This window comes from Miniopterus schreibersii (genome assembly GCF_964146895.1).
Source record: "Miniopterus schreibersii genome assembly, chromosome: 1".
Taxonomy (NCBI): Eukaryota; Metazoa; Chordata; class Mammalia; order Chiroptera; family Miniopteridae; genus Miniopterus; species Miniopterus schreibersii.
Genome location: NC_138101.1, coordinates 82,924,950 through 82,939,236, shown reverse-complemented (window position 1 = coordinate 82,939,236; position 14,287 = coordinate 82,924,950). Strand labels below are relative to the sequence as shown.

General features: G+C 38.4%; 1 protein-coding gene across 1 annotated transcript in view; it reads left to right on the top strand.

Moving 5' to 3' along the window:
• SPAG6 (sperm associated antigen 6) overlaps nt 1-14,287 on the top strand; it is a gene marked incomplete at its 3' end in the record, with an annotated part of 62,942 nt that overhangs the window by 16,177 nt on the left and 32,478 nt on the right. Inside the window, 1 exon segment of the mRNA XM_081158577.1 lies at nt 1,184-1,367. Coding sequence (XP_081014703.1) covers nt 1,184-1,367 — 184 coding nt within the window.

Here is a 14,287-nt window from a genome sequence, read left to right as displayed (position 1 = left end):
ATATAAAATGAGACTTTACAACAAATATTTTAATATCTCCATATGTAACACTTAAGAAACTAAAGAAATACATAAAATCAAAACATCATTACTAAATAGCATATTTCTTAGATCATCAATATATACCAGGTTTTGAGATATAATGTTAAAAATATACTTGGTGTATTTTCTCTCTTTATAAATTTTTTTATATCTTAATATTTTAGCCTAAGTAAATAGAATGCTTTCAAAACAGGTGCTATGACATCCAGTCACTTTTTTAGTAGTCACTGTAAAGAAATAGAAACAATCTAAAATAGGGGATTAACTAGGTTCTGTTAATAAAAGAGTTAAGAAGCCATTACTGTGTCATTATGTGAACCATAAAGCCACAGTGAGTATTACAGCTAAATACTTCCTAAACATTTAATTTTCTTAGCTATATAAAGAAAAATCATGTTTCAGTTTTATTTCTTAATCTGATAAAACTCATATGTAGAAAATATTATAAATATGAAGTATTCATATCATGTTAAGTCATTTGTATTTACCTTCCTAAAAAAAGTTTCTAAAAAGGGATAAATAACATGTCCCATTGTTTGGCTAGTTTATTTGCCAGGAAAAGTTTTAAAATGTATCATGAATTTTTTGCCTTTATGTTGATCCAATGATTGATAAGTGCATCTCGAAACATGGTTGTTATTTCAGGATAACTTAGCACACCAGAAAGATTAGCTGAGGTCATGAAAGGCCTACCAGGCTTAGAGACTGAAGGCAAGTAAAGGAAACAAATTTGTGAGTTGACAGTTTAGTTGCACATGCAAACAATCCAAGAGTTCCCATGGGTCAAACAAATACCTTTAGTGTAATGCAGATACATAAAAAGCTCGTTACATAAAATAATGAATTTGTAAGAAATACGATTTGCAGGAAATATAATATTTTATTTTATAAATGCATGTTTTAGAATAAAGCATTTGAAATGTAATATAAGACTTACATTGTTTTTGTTTAGCTACTGGACAAAAGCAATGGGGGAGCATAAAAAAATCGAAATGACGTTGCAGGATGTTTTTCTTTTGTATTTAAAAGCTGTTGAGTTTTATTATATTAATGTTATTTTTACGTTAGTTTTGGTCTATTTTAACTTTTCATTATGTAAGTGCTCAACTCATTTTGAGTTTTATCTATTTTATCCTTGAAGCGTTTCTACAAGAAAGCAGCTGCCTTTGTGTTACGGGCAGTTGCTAAACATTCCCCTCAACTAGCTCAGGCCATAGTTGATTGTGGAGCGCTGGACACGCTGGTGATATGCTTGGAGGATTTTGACCCTGGAGTCAAAGAGGCTGCAGCCTGGGCACTTGGATATTTTGCAAGACATAATGCAGGTAATGGAGCATATTTTAAAAAGGATTACTAAAGTTTATATCTAGTATTAGATAAATCTGGCTTTGCGTAGTAAAGCATGGGTGAGGGTTTGATGATGTTTTTATACATTATGGAAGATAAGCTTTGAATGGTGCTCAAGTTGTTTGGATTGCAAATTCATTAAAAAATCTGCACATTCCAGTCTTTATCTTAGTTAGAGGAAGAGAAATTTGTAGATGGAAAGAGAAAGGGTGGGAGGGGGTGAGGCTGGAGCGAATGAGATATTAATTCTCAAAGACCTTGGTAAATTGGTTCAGTTAAGAAACTATTTTAGCTTGTCACCCCTCAGGGTACATTGAGTCTTCAGTTTCACTCCCGACATAGGGTATTATTCCAAATCAGCCAGAGGCCGTATCATGTAAGTGAGTAACATTAAAAAGATACATAACTTTCTAGAACATGCTTGTATTCAGCCCATATTAGGCAGGAAGGAGACAGAGAAGGCTCACCTCTTACAGATGACAGCTCAGGGCCTGGCCCTCTCGCGGGAAGGCTGTGCTGACACCTGATCAGGAAAATACAGAGGGAACAAACTCGCCCGCCTCTTTACAGAAGTCGATAAATAATATGAACAAGTAACACTAGAAGAATATGCAGTTTAACACACATGTAGAAATGATCAGCTTTGCTAGTAATCAAGAACTGCGTATGAAAATATCCGTGCAAATAGCTTTTCCCACCTCTGGTTCCCTGGGGGTAAAAAAGAATGAAGCAGGAGCACAGCCAAGTGGGTGAGAGCGCTGTGGCACTGGGCAGGGCCCGAGTGCGAGCCCAGGTCCTACCGCTTAGCTGCCATGCTACACTGGATGTGGCTTTTAAGCTTTCTGAACCTTTACTCCCTTATCTGCAAAAAGAGGGCAACTGCTTCAGAGTTATTCAGAGATTTGCTGTGAGGATGGCAGACATGGGAAGCACTGAGACCAGCGCTTGGCGCACGGTCAATATTCCGTAAATGAAAGGAAGCGGTATTAATACCGGAGGGTGGACAGGACTCGATAGTGTTTATGCCCATGGGTGGAGGTGCCACAGATTGTCTAAACTTGTGGGAAAGTGTTTGGTAAAACTAAGTCACAAAAGAATTTATGGTTACTCTAATGATCAACATTGCTAGTAATTCACCCTAAGGAAAGAATTCCACAGAAAGAAAAGCGATATTCATGCAAATATTATTGTAGCATTATTTGTAATATCAAAAAACCTCAAATGTTTGGCAGGAGTTTAGAGGTTAAATTATGATAGTTTACTTAACGGACTCTCATTCAACAAATTAAGAAGGCAATTGTGAATACTACATGGTAACATGGAAAAGTGATTATAATGTAAAAAAGGACAAAACTGTATATTAAATTTATAATAATATAAAAATAAGTTTTTTATGTGGACATAAATTACAGAGAGAGACATGTTTGTGTTACTAGGGTGATAGAATTAAGATATTTTTCTTCACTTTCCAGATTTTCAATGTTTACATATGTATAAAATTGTAGCTACCATTTACTGAGTAATTACTATGTCCCTGGCTCTGTACAGTGTGCTTCAGATACATTGTCTCATTTTGATTTTGCTGCCTTGCGGGTAGGTATTACCCTCCTTCTTAAACAGAGGAAGAAAGTGGAACTTAGAGAGGATTCCTGAAGTTATGTTAAAGGTGGAACTGGAATTCGAGTCTAAATCTGTCTGAATCTAAAGCCCATGTTAGCCATGTGCCATACGGATTCACTAAATACTTCTTGAAAGAGTTTTGAAGAAGAAATTCAAAACAGAAACAGTAAGACGTTTTCCCATGGTTATGTTTAATTTGGTTCTTAAAGCGGTGACACTATTAGAGAGAAAAAAATAAATTAAATTATATAAAAGTAAATTGGGGCTGTAGGGTGGCTGGAGGGACTGAACAAAAAAGAAAAAAAAGAGAAAGAACTTATGGATACAGACAACAGTGTGGTGATTTCAGGTGAAAGAGGGTATGGGGGGATAAATGGTGATGGAAAAATAAAACGAAAACAAAGGAAAAAAAGGGGAAAAAAAGTAAATTGAGAAAGAAAACTACTGTCATGCTTAGAATGATTCAGAATTGGTGTATTGAAATTATTTTCTTAATATTTGGATTTTGTTTTTCCAGATAGGTTCACCTTAGGACTATTGCTAAATATATGTTGATTGAGAAAACTAAGGTAGTGTTTTAAACCAGAAGCTGGTTATCATGGGGAAACTACATGAATATATTTAGTAATTTTTTTTAATGCCAGAGGACTTAATGGAAAACAGATTGTAACATGAGTATTTCAAAGGGTGGTGCAAAAGAGCTTTGAGGGACAACTATGCAGATTCATTCTTAGGGAGGTACGGATAGATAACCTTTTCATACTTCCCTTTTGTTGAGTTTGAGGCTAAAATATAATAGTTTGTAAATAAGGTCTGTTTTAGGGATTCCATTACAATTTGTTCTTGTTGTTGTTGATCTTCACCCAAGGATATTTTTTTCATTGATTTTTTTTAGAGAGAGTGGAAGGGAGGGGGAGAGACAGAGAGAGAGAAACATCGATGTGAGAGAGACACATCAAATAGTTGCCTCCTGCAGCACCCTGGCCAGGGCCGGGGATAGAGCCTGCAACTGAGGTATGTGCCCTTCACCAGAATCAAACCCATGGCCCTTCAGTCCATGGGCTGATGCTCTAACCACTGAGAAAACCAGCTAGGGCCATTCCAATTGTTTGCTATAATCTAGTTCCCACATGGACTTCCCCCTGTAATTTCAATATTTCACAGTACTTAAAGGCCTGGGCCCCAGGAGTTCCCAGAGGAGCTTTACTGCATAGACTTCTCTGAAGGAAAGGGAATTGTTACATAGAAAGCAATAAAAGAACTCATCATTCACATCCTAAATATCAGTGAGAATAGATGATTTACATCCAAATAACCTGATTTCTTTCTTCACGATTTCCTAAAAATGGAATATATTGAGATTAATGGGAGGACAGTCATTCAATGTTTTCTTCTTAGTATTAGTGGTGAAATCTTTGATTAGACTGGTTAAGAAATATATACCTCAAATAGAGATGCAAAAGAAATAAAATGTATCTTTAAGGACAATAGAAGGAAAAGATTTTATGTATAGGAAATAAAAATAAAGTAGGCATACAATTAGTAGAAGACAGAAACCAATGGGCATGATTTGACTTTTCCTTTTAAAAAATACAATTTCTTGTCCAAAAACTGAAGAAATCTATCTGGATTAGACTTGGGAAGATGGCAGCTGAATACACAGACCTTTCTTGCACCTTCTCCCAGGGCCAGACTGGAAATACAACTAAATTGGGGATCATTCACCAGGAATTACCAACTGAGGTCCAGCTGAGGAGACTTGGACAAAACACCCGGAGACTGGTAGGAAGGGCAAGGTCATGAGAAGGGCTGACCCAGCTTCCAGCTGTGGCAGGTGGAGAGTGAAGAGGAGCCTCTTGGCTATGGGAGGGTCTTTTCTCTGAGAAGATCTAGGCCCTGAACCCAGGCTGGGCTCCACAACCCGGAGCACTGGAGCTGATACCAGAAGGCCACATAACATCCAGGTATGAAAGGTGGGGGGAATTCTGGCCCCTGGGAGTCTGGAGTTGGTAGGAGATAAAGCCACAGGTTTTAGTTGTTTGTTTGTTGTTGTTTTTTAAACCCAGAGCACAGGATTTTCATTTGCAGCTACTCACCCAAGGCTTCACTAGAGGGAATGTGGTGTGGACTGAAGGTGCCTGAGGCTGGGGTAGGAAGCACTGGGGGGAGACCTGGAAAAGAGGCAGCTGGGAGACCTGCATTTGGTTGCACCCCCCAAACCAAAATGGCCATTTTCCCTGAGAGGTGCTGGTGCCTCCCAGAAGCCACAGCTCAGGAAAAGGAAAAAGGCCCACTCTAGGTTATACAGCCTGTCAGACCCTCAGGAACCCTGCTCGCTACCCCCTGCATCTTGACCTTTGCAGAGGAGATAACAGCAGAGGCCAAACCTCACAGAGCTCCTGCCCCTCTAACCCGGGAACCTGATGGGTTCTTGTTCCTCATAGGCGAGCTGATAGAAATTCCAGGTTTCCAGCTGATCTCACTGGTCTGCATACCAGGATCTCCGCCCAGCCAAGGGCAGGAAAATATCCTGGGACACTGTCAGAGTAGTATCTCTGGAACAACGAAACACAGTCATCACTTTCCCTGAAATTTGAGCAGCACTGCCCACTCATAGGAGACCTAGACTCCTGATTCTGCCTAGAGGCCTTTCAGAAACAGACTTTTGAGTGATTAAGATTGATAGTTGGCTAGCAGGTAAAGGCAGGTAGAGGTGGAACCTGGGGAACCTGGGGAAGTTTTCTGACCCAGCCCTGGGCTCTGTGCTGCTAACAAACCTGCCTTGGAGTGCGGCTTGGCCCCTCTCATGTGCAGCCAAGTCCTGTGGAGAAAGGCGCAAACTGTGGATTCCCTGAAGCTTCAAACAGGTTGCTGAGAGTCAAAAGAAGGTAGTTTCTGGCAGTGGTTAACACCTAAGTACCTCCTGGGAAGCCCAGAATTGGCAGACAGAACAGTCAGCTGCAGTCATCAGAAGAACAGGATCCAAAGGGAGCTCCCAGGAGGCACTAAACTCTGCTGAGATGAATGACACTACTTTTTTTTCTCTTTATCTTCTTTGTCAAGTTATTATTTTAGTCTTTTTTTCTTTCATAAATCTAGTTTTTCCCTTCCTTTTTCTTACCCTTATTTTTCTTCTTTCTCCTGCTTTTTCTTTGTTTTTCCTATTCTTATTTTTTGTTTATCTGCTTTCTCCTCTATTTTCCTTTTCATAATTATTTTCTTCCTTTTCTCTTTTATACTATTTTCCTTCCCCTATTCTTTATTCTTATTTTCTTTCTTTCATCTCTGCCTTTCATATTCCTTTTTCTTCCCCTTTTTCTCTCCTCGTATTTTTTTTTTCTTTTATTTCTCTCCTTGTATTTTTTTTTCTATTATTGTTCTCTTTTCTCCTTCCTAATTCTCTCTGTTTTTGTGGTTGCTTTTGTTATTGTTGTAGGGGTCATGTGTATGTTTTTGTTTTGTTTTGTTGTGTTTTGTTTTTTTCTGCCAGCACCTGCACAATAGCTTGCACGACATGGTCGGGGGTGATCCTCACAGTCAGTCAGCTTGAGAGGAGATTCCTCCCATGAACGGGACAACAACATTCAAGACCCATTTATAACCAGAGAGCCCAAATAACTCACACAACGGTCATTTCTAGAGCTCCCAGCTCAGGAGACCTAAGAGACTGCACCAGTGGATCCCGCAAAAAGCTTACTACATGGGGTCACCCTCAAAGACTGGGAGGCATAGCAATTTAATCTAATACATAGAAACAAATACAAAAGGACAGCAAAAATGGGGAGGCAAAGAAACAACTGTCAAATGAAAGAAAAGAAACTCCAGACTGAGATCTAAACTAAATGGAGGCAAGCAATTTATCAAATATAGAGTTCAAAGTAATGGTTATAAGGATGCTCAAGGAACTTAGTGATAATATCAAGAAACTTATTAGGAACTACAACAGCATGAAACAAGAAATAGAAACCATAAATAAGAATCATATGGAAATGAAGAATAGAAGGAATCAAAAGTAGGTTAAATGAGGCAGAAGATCTAAGCAGTGACTTGGAAGACAAGGTAGGAAAAAAACACCCAATTAGAGAAGGAAAAAGGATGAAAAAGCAGGAGGATAATTTAAGGGAACTTGGGGACAACATGAAACGTAACAACATCTGCATCTTATGGGTAACAGAAGGAGAAGAAGGTGAGAAAGAATAGAAAACCTGTTTAAAGAAATAATGGCAGAAAACTTCCCAAACTTGGTGAAGAAAAAAGTCACAAGAGTTCGGGAAGCACAGAGAGTTCCGATCAAGATGAACCCAAAGAGACCCACTAAAAAACACATCATAATCAAAAGGACAAACATTAAGACAAAGAAAGACTCTTAAAGGCAGCAGGAGAGACAGAAAGTTACCTACAAGGGAGTACTCATTAGAATGTCAGCTGATTTCTCTATAGAAACACTTCAGGCCAGAAGGGATTGGCATGATGTATTCAAAGTAATGAAAAACAAGGACCTGAGCCCAAGACTACTCTATCCAGCGAGGCTATCATTTAAAATTGAAGGGGAAATAAAGAGCTTTCCAGACCAAAAAAAAAAAAAAAAAAAAGGCTAAAGGAGGATATTGCCACCAAACCAGCATTGTAGGAAATGTTAAAGGGAGTGCTTTAAGAAGAAGAAATTGAGAGAGGAACATGGGTGTAAAGAAAGAGAATGGCAGTAAATAAGTACCTACCAATAATATCCTTAAATGTAAATGGATTAAATACTCCAATCAAAAGACATAGGATAGCTGAATGGATAAGAAAACATGACCTATATATATGCTGTCTACAAGAGACCAATCTCAGAACAAAAGATTCTCATAGATTGAAAGTGAAGGGATGGAAAAAATTTTCCATGCAAATGGAAATGAAAAGAAAAAAAAAGCAGGGGTAGCAATATTTACATCTGACAAAACAGACAGCAAAGCAAAGGCTGTAACAAGAGACAAAGAAGGCCACTACATAATACTAAAGGGATTGATATAACAAGAGGATATAACCCTGGTAAACATATATGTACCCAATATAGGAGCACCTAAATATATAATAAAGTTTTTGGAGGACTTCAAGGGAGAGATTGAGAGCAATACCATCATAGCAGGGGACTTTAACACCCCATTGACATCCCTGGATAGATCTTCCAGACAAAAAATTAACAAGGAAACAGTGACCTTAAATGACACACTAGATCAGATGGATTTAATTGACATTTACAGAACATTCCGCTCCAAAGCTGCAGAATATACATTTTTCTCAAGTGCACATGGGACATTCTTAAAGATAGACCACATGTTAGGACATAAAACAAGTCTCTCTACAAGTTCAAGAGGACTGAAATCATATCAAGCATCTTCTCAGATCACAATGGAATGAAACTAGAAATCAATTACAATAAAAACACTCAAAAACATTCAAACACATGGAAGCTAAATAGCATGTTATTAAACAATGAATGGGTTACCAGTGAGATCAAGGAAGAAATCAAAAACTTCCTGGAAACAAATGAAAATGAACACACAACAACCCAAAATCTATGGGACACAGCAAAAGCTGTCCTGAGAGGGAAGTTCATAGCATTACAGACCTACCTTAAGAAACAAGAAAAAGCTCTAATAAATTATCTAATAAGTCAATTAAAAGAATTAGAAAGAGAACAACAAGAAAAGCTGAAAGTAAGTAGAAGGAAAGAAATAATAAAGATCAGAGTGAAATAAATGACATAGAGACTAAAAAAATGATACAAAAGATCAGTGAATCCAAGAGCTGATTCTTTGAAAAGATAAATAAAATTGATGAATCTTTAGCCAGATTCATCAAGAAACAGAGAGAGAACCCAAATAAATAAAATCAGAAATGAAAAAGGTGAAGTAACAACTGATACCACAGAAATACAAAGGATTGTAAGAAAATACTACGAACAACTATATACCAACTGGAAACATGGATGAAATGGACAAATTCCTAGAAAAGTACAATCTTCCGAAACTGAATTAAGAAGAATTAGAAAACTTGAATAGCCCAATAACAGTTGATGAAATTGAAGCACTAATAAAAAAAACTCCCAGCAAGCAAAAGCCCTAGTCCAGATGGCTTCACAGGGGAGTTTTACCAAAGATTCAAAGAATAAATAACACCTATCCTCCTCAAACTATTTCAAAAACTCCAAGAGGAAGGGACACTTCCAAGCTCTTTTTAGAAGGCCAGCATTATCCTAGTCCCAAAACCAGATAAAGACATTTCAAAGAAAGAAAGTTACAAGCCAATATCCTTGGAAAGGAGGAAGTAAAACTGTAATTATTTGCAGATGACATAATATTGTACATGGAAAACCCTAAAGACTCACCAAAAAACTACTAGATTTAATAAATGATTTCAGCAACATAGCAGCACACAAAATTAACACCCAAAAATCAATGGCATTTTTATATGCCAATAATAATCTCTCAGAAAAAGAAACTAAAAAAAAAATACCCATTTACCATTGCAGCAAAAAAAGTTACGGTACTTAGTAATAAACTTAACCAAGGACGTCAAAGGCCTGTACTCAGAAAATTACAGGATGTTGGAAAAAGAAATAGAGGAAAATACAAATAAGTGGAAGAATATACCGTGTTTATGGATTGGGAGAATGTATTTGCCAATGATACATCTGATAAGGGGTTAATTTTCAAAGTATCTAAAGTATTCATACAACTCAACAAAAGAAAGACAACCCAATTAAAAAATGGGCGAGGATCTGAATAGACACTTCTCCCATGAGGACATACAAATGGCCAAGAGACATACGAAAAAATGTTCAGCATCACTAATTATCAGAGAGATGCAAATTAAAATAACAATGAAATACCACCTCACACCTGCCAGAATGGCTACCATCATTAATCAACAAACAACAAGTGCTGGCGAGGGTGTGGAGAAAAAGAAACCCTTAATACACTGATGGGGGGAATGCAGACTGGTGCAGCCACTATGGAAAACAGTATGAAGTTTCCTCAAAAAATGAAAAATGGGACTGCCATTTGACCCAGTGATTCCACTTCTAGGAATGTATCCTAAGAATCCTGAAACACCAATCAGAAAGAATATACGCACCCCTATGTTTATAGCACGGTTATTTACAATAGCTAAGACCTGGAAACAGCCCAAGTGCTGTGGATAAAAAAATCTGTGGTACAGTTACATAATGGAATACAATGCAGCTGTAAAAAAGAAGGATCCTAGTACCCTTCGATACAGCGTGGAGGGACCTGGAGAGTATTTTGCTAAGTGAAATGAACCAGTCAGAGAAAGACAAGTATCACATGATCTCACTTATATGTGGAATCTAATGAACAAAATAAATTGATGAACAAAATAGATCCAGAGACATTGAAGCATGGAACAGACAGACATATTTCAGAGGGAAAGGGGTAGGGGTGCCTGGATAGAGATTAACTAAAGAACTTATATGCATATATGCATAACCCATGGACATAGACAATAGTAAGGTGAAGACCTGGGGAGGTGGCAGGAGGAGGGGGTAGGAGGGGGTGGAGGAGGCCAATGGGGTTAAAAAGGGGACATGTATAATACAATAATAAAGATAAATTTAAAAAAATAAAAAATACAATTTCTATAGGTTACTTTTGTGTATGGATTTTAAAGCTTTTTATAGATAACCAAAGAGAACAGGGGGTTAACAACCAGAAACGGCATGTGTGCTTTCTTTAATTCCATACAAATTGTGTCATTAAATTTCTATGATTGAACCACCAGTTGTTGAATACACTGATAAAAGTATCTCTTACTTTGAGGATGTTATTTAATTTTGTGCTGCTCCTTAAAAAGGCTGAGGTAGAATTCTTCTCATATTGGTTGTCTCTCTCCTTCCTTCTCGCCACACTTTCCCACTCTGCAGAATGATCCTAATCCGTGTAAACGCTCTCACTGTTTCTAAAGATCAGTCTTGCTTTGGAGATCCAAGCAGCAAGGCGAGGACCCTGGCGGGCTGGAAGTCTGAGGGGGAGGCAGAAGGAACCAGGGGCTGCGGAGCCACAGGCTTCCCCTGGGAGGGCCCCCTCCCCGCCCCAGGCAGCCTGCTCGCCTCGCCCGCCTGCAGGACAGTCCCATTGACGCCCAGCTCTTCCAGGGAACCGTGTCAGGAGTGGCAGCCGCCGGAGGACTTGGTGACAGGAGGGCAGTAGTCTGGCTGCAAGTGCCAGGAAGGGGGAGCCATGTGTTTTTTGCAGGAACAGTCTTCCACGTTTGGGCTCAGAAATAAGTTTTAGGTGCTTGTTTTGGGAGCATTTGCTGAACATGCTGTCCCTGATGAACTTGGCCTCTTATAAGTGTTGGCTGTTCTCAAGCCTGGCAACAGGAATGCGTGTGATTAGGTGTTCTAAAGCGTTTCAGTCACCGAGGTAATTGTCATCTTAGATGAGGAAACTGAAGTAGAGAGGTTAAAGGGTTTATTCTGGTCAGACAGCAGTTTATGGTGGAGCCGCCTGGCAGTTACTCGAAACCCTTCAGAGCGCCTTGGTCTTCACGCGAGGAAGGACCGTGTCCGAGCTCATCACCCCTCCTGCCGCCTCCTCCCTCTGTTTGAAGGCCACGCCCGGTGCCTCTGCTCTCAGCCCCGGTGGCTGGTTTCCACGTGTGACTATTCTTCCTCCCACAGACCCGACTGATGTCCTTAGGACCTAGATCAAGTGAGGCGTTTCCATTCAGCTCAGGAGCAGTTAGGAGGGGAGACTGCAGCTGCCAAAGCTGAGCAGCGCCTCCAGGAAATGGCTGGTTTGGATGCTACGGACACTTACTAGAGTGTATCCAGGTTACTAAATAAATAATGTAAGGGAAGAATCCAGACAGAGCTGGCCAGCCCGATTCCTTTCTCTCTTATACAGAATGGTGAAATGATTAAAGGGGAAAACAATTTTAAAATTCAGATTTTTTGCAAGCATTGTATTCTTATCATCCACTCATACCACCTATATGTGAATACCAATATCCCAAATTGTATGGAACAGACGTAGGAAGCAGTAATTAAAAATCCACATTACAAACAAATACCTGAGTTAACTAGGGACTTTGTAGTGTATGTCTTAGAGTAAGTAAGGGTGGACAGGAGAAGGGGACAAGAGCCTGTTAATAAAAACTATTTTAAAAGCCCTACAGATAACTGTCTTTACAGATGCCTATAAATAATGTTGATTTCTATACCATCTTATTCTTTTTATAATACTTTTTTTTTCTTTTTTCTTGTTTTTTACCTTGGAGGGGTTGAAAACACACAAGCATAGAGGCAAATGATGTTTATGAGATGATATATATTCTACCTACTTTTATTCTAATATTTATTTCCACAAATACTCTCCTATTTACTTAGGTGTTGGTGAAAAAAGACAAAGTGAAAATAAATGTCTTTTCTATGTTCTTTGGGCATAGGAGCCAAGTGTGTTAAACAAGATAGCATTTTAATTATAATGTTACTCAGTAGTTACCTAATTTGTTTAGTCATTTTTGGGGTTTGCATGCTAGTTAAAACATATGTTGTAAATTCTCCTGTATTTTTATTTGTTGTGATTTTTAAAGTTATGAACAGTTGGTTGATAAAATCGTCTGAAGTTTTTTTGGCATTTTTTTTTTTCTTTTCAGAATTCAGAATATGGAACAATAAAATACAACCTTGTAATCTCAGATCCCTAAATCACTTAGAACTTTATATATGAGACTAGCAAACAATTTCTTTATCACCATCATCATTATATTGACCAAAAAGTATTTGAGACATTTAGCTCTCTACCCTACTCAATACTTCCTCTACCTGATGGCACCTGAGAGATGCAAACTAAAACCACAATGAGGTGTCACTTCACACCTGTAAGAACGGCTACTATCAACAAGTCAACAAATGACATGTGCTGGCGAGGGTGTGGAGAAAGGGGAACCCTGGTACACTGCTGGTGGGAATGCAGACTGGTGCAACCACTGTGGAAAACAGTATGGAGGTTCCTCAAAAAATTAAACATGGAGCTGCCTTTTGACCCAGTGATCCCACTTCTAGGAATATATCCTAAGAATCCTGAAACACTAATCAGAAAAAATATATGCACCCTGATGTTCATAGTAGCACAGTTTACAATAACTAATATCTGGAAACAGCCCAATTGCCCATCAGTAGATGGGTGGTTAAAAAAGCTGTGGGACATTTACACCATGGAATACAACGCAGATGTAAAGAAGAAGGATCTCGTACCATTTGGGACAGTATGGATGGACCTGGAGAATATTATGCTAAGTGAAATAAGCCAGGCAGAGAAAGACAAACATCACATGATCTCACTTATATATGGACTCCAAAGGACTTAATAAACTGATGAACAGAATAGATTCAATGACATGGAAGCATGGATCAGAATGATGAATCTCAGAGGGATGGAGGAGGGCAGGTGGGTGGAGGGAGAGAGATTAACCAAAGAATTTATAAGCATATATGCACAACCCAAGGACACTGACAATGGTGTGGAGAGGGACTGGGGAGGGGCATGGGTCACTGGGAAGAAAAAGGGACATCTGTACTATTTTAAACAAAAATTTTAAAAAAGTTAAAAAAATAATTAATATTACCTATTTCCTTTTACTTTTTAAATGTGGCAACTGGAAAATTTCAAATTATATATATAGCATTGCGAAATGCTAATTAATGTACTTTCAAATATATGTTTATATATAGTGGTCAGCACTGACTTAAAATTACTGTGTCTTATGCTTTGTAGTTATTTGTTAAAAGGCAAATATGGTGGTAATGCCATAGTCTAAAAAAGTCATACTTAATATTCATGTTTATTTATTTAATTTTTAATGTCTTTATGATTTCAGAGAGAGGAAGGGAGAGAGAGAGAGAAACATCAATGATGAGAGTCATTGATCGGCCACCTCCTGCACACCCCTACAGGGGATTTAGCCTGCAACATGGGCATGTGCCCTGACCAGGGATCAAACAGCGACCTCCTGCTGAGCCATACTGACTGGGCAATATTCATGTTTATTAATCTGTGTAATTCAACCATATTTTCTAACTCACTGTAGTGTGCTGTAATTAAGAAATATCGACCTAAAAATACCATTTGGGGAGAAGTAAGGATGATTCAATTTTAAAATGAACTTTATAAGGTAAACTGCCAAACTGCTAGCCTCACACATTGTTGAAAGGGACATATACTGACTGATACATCCCCTTTGGAAACAATATTGTAGTGCATATTGGGTTGAC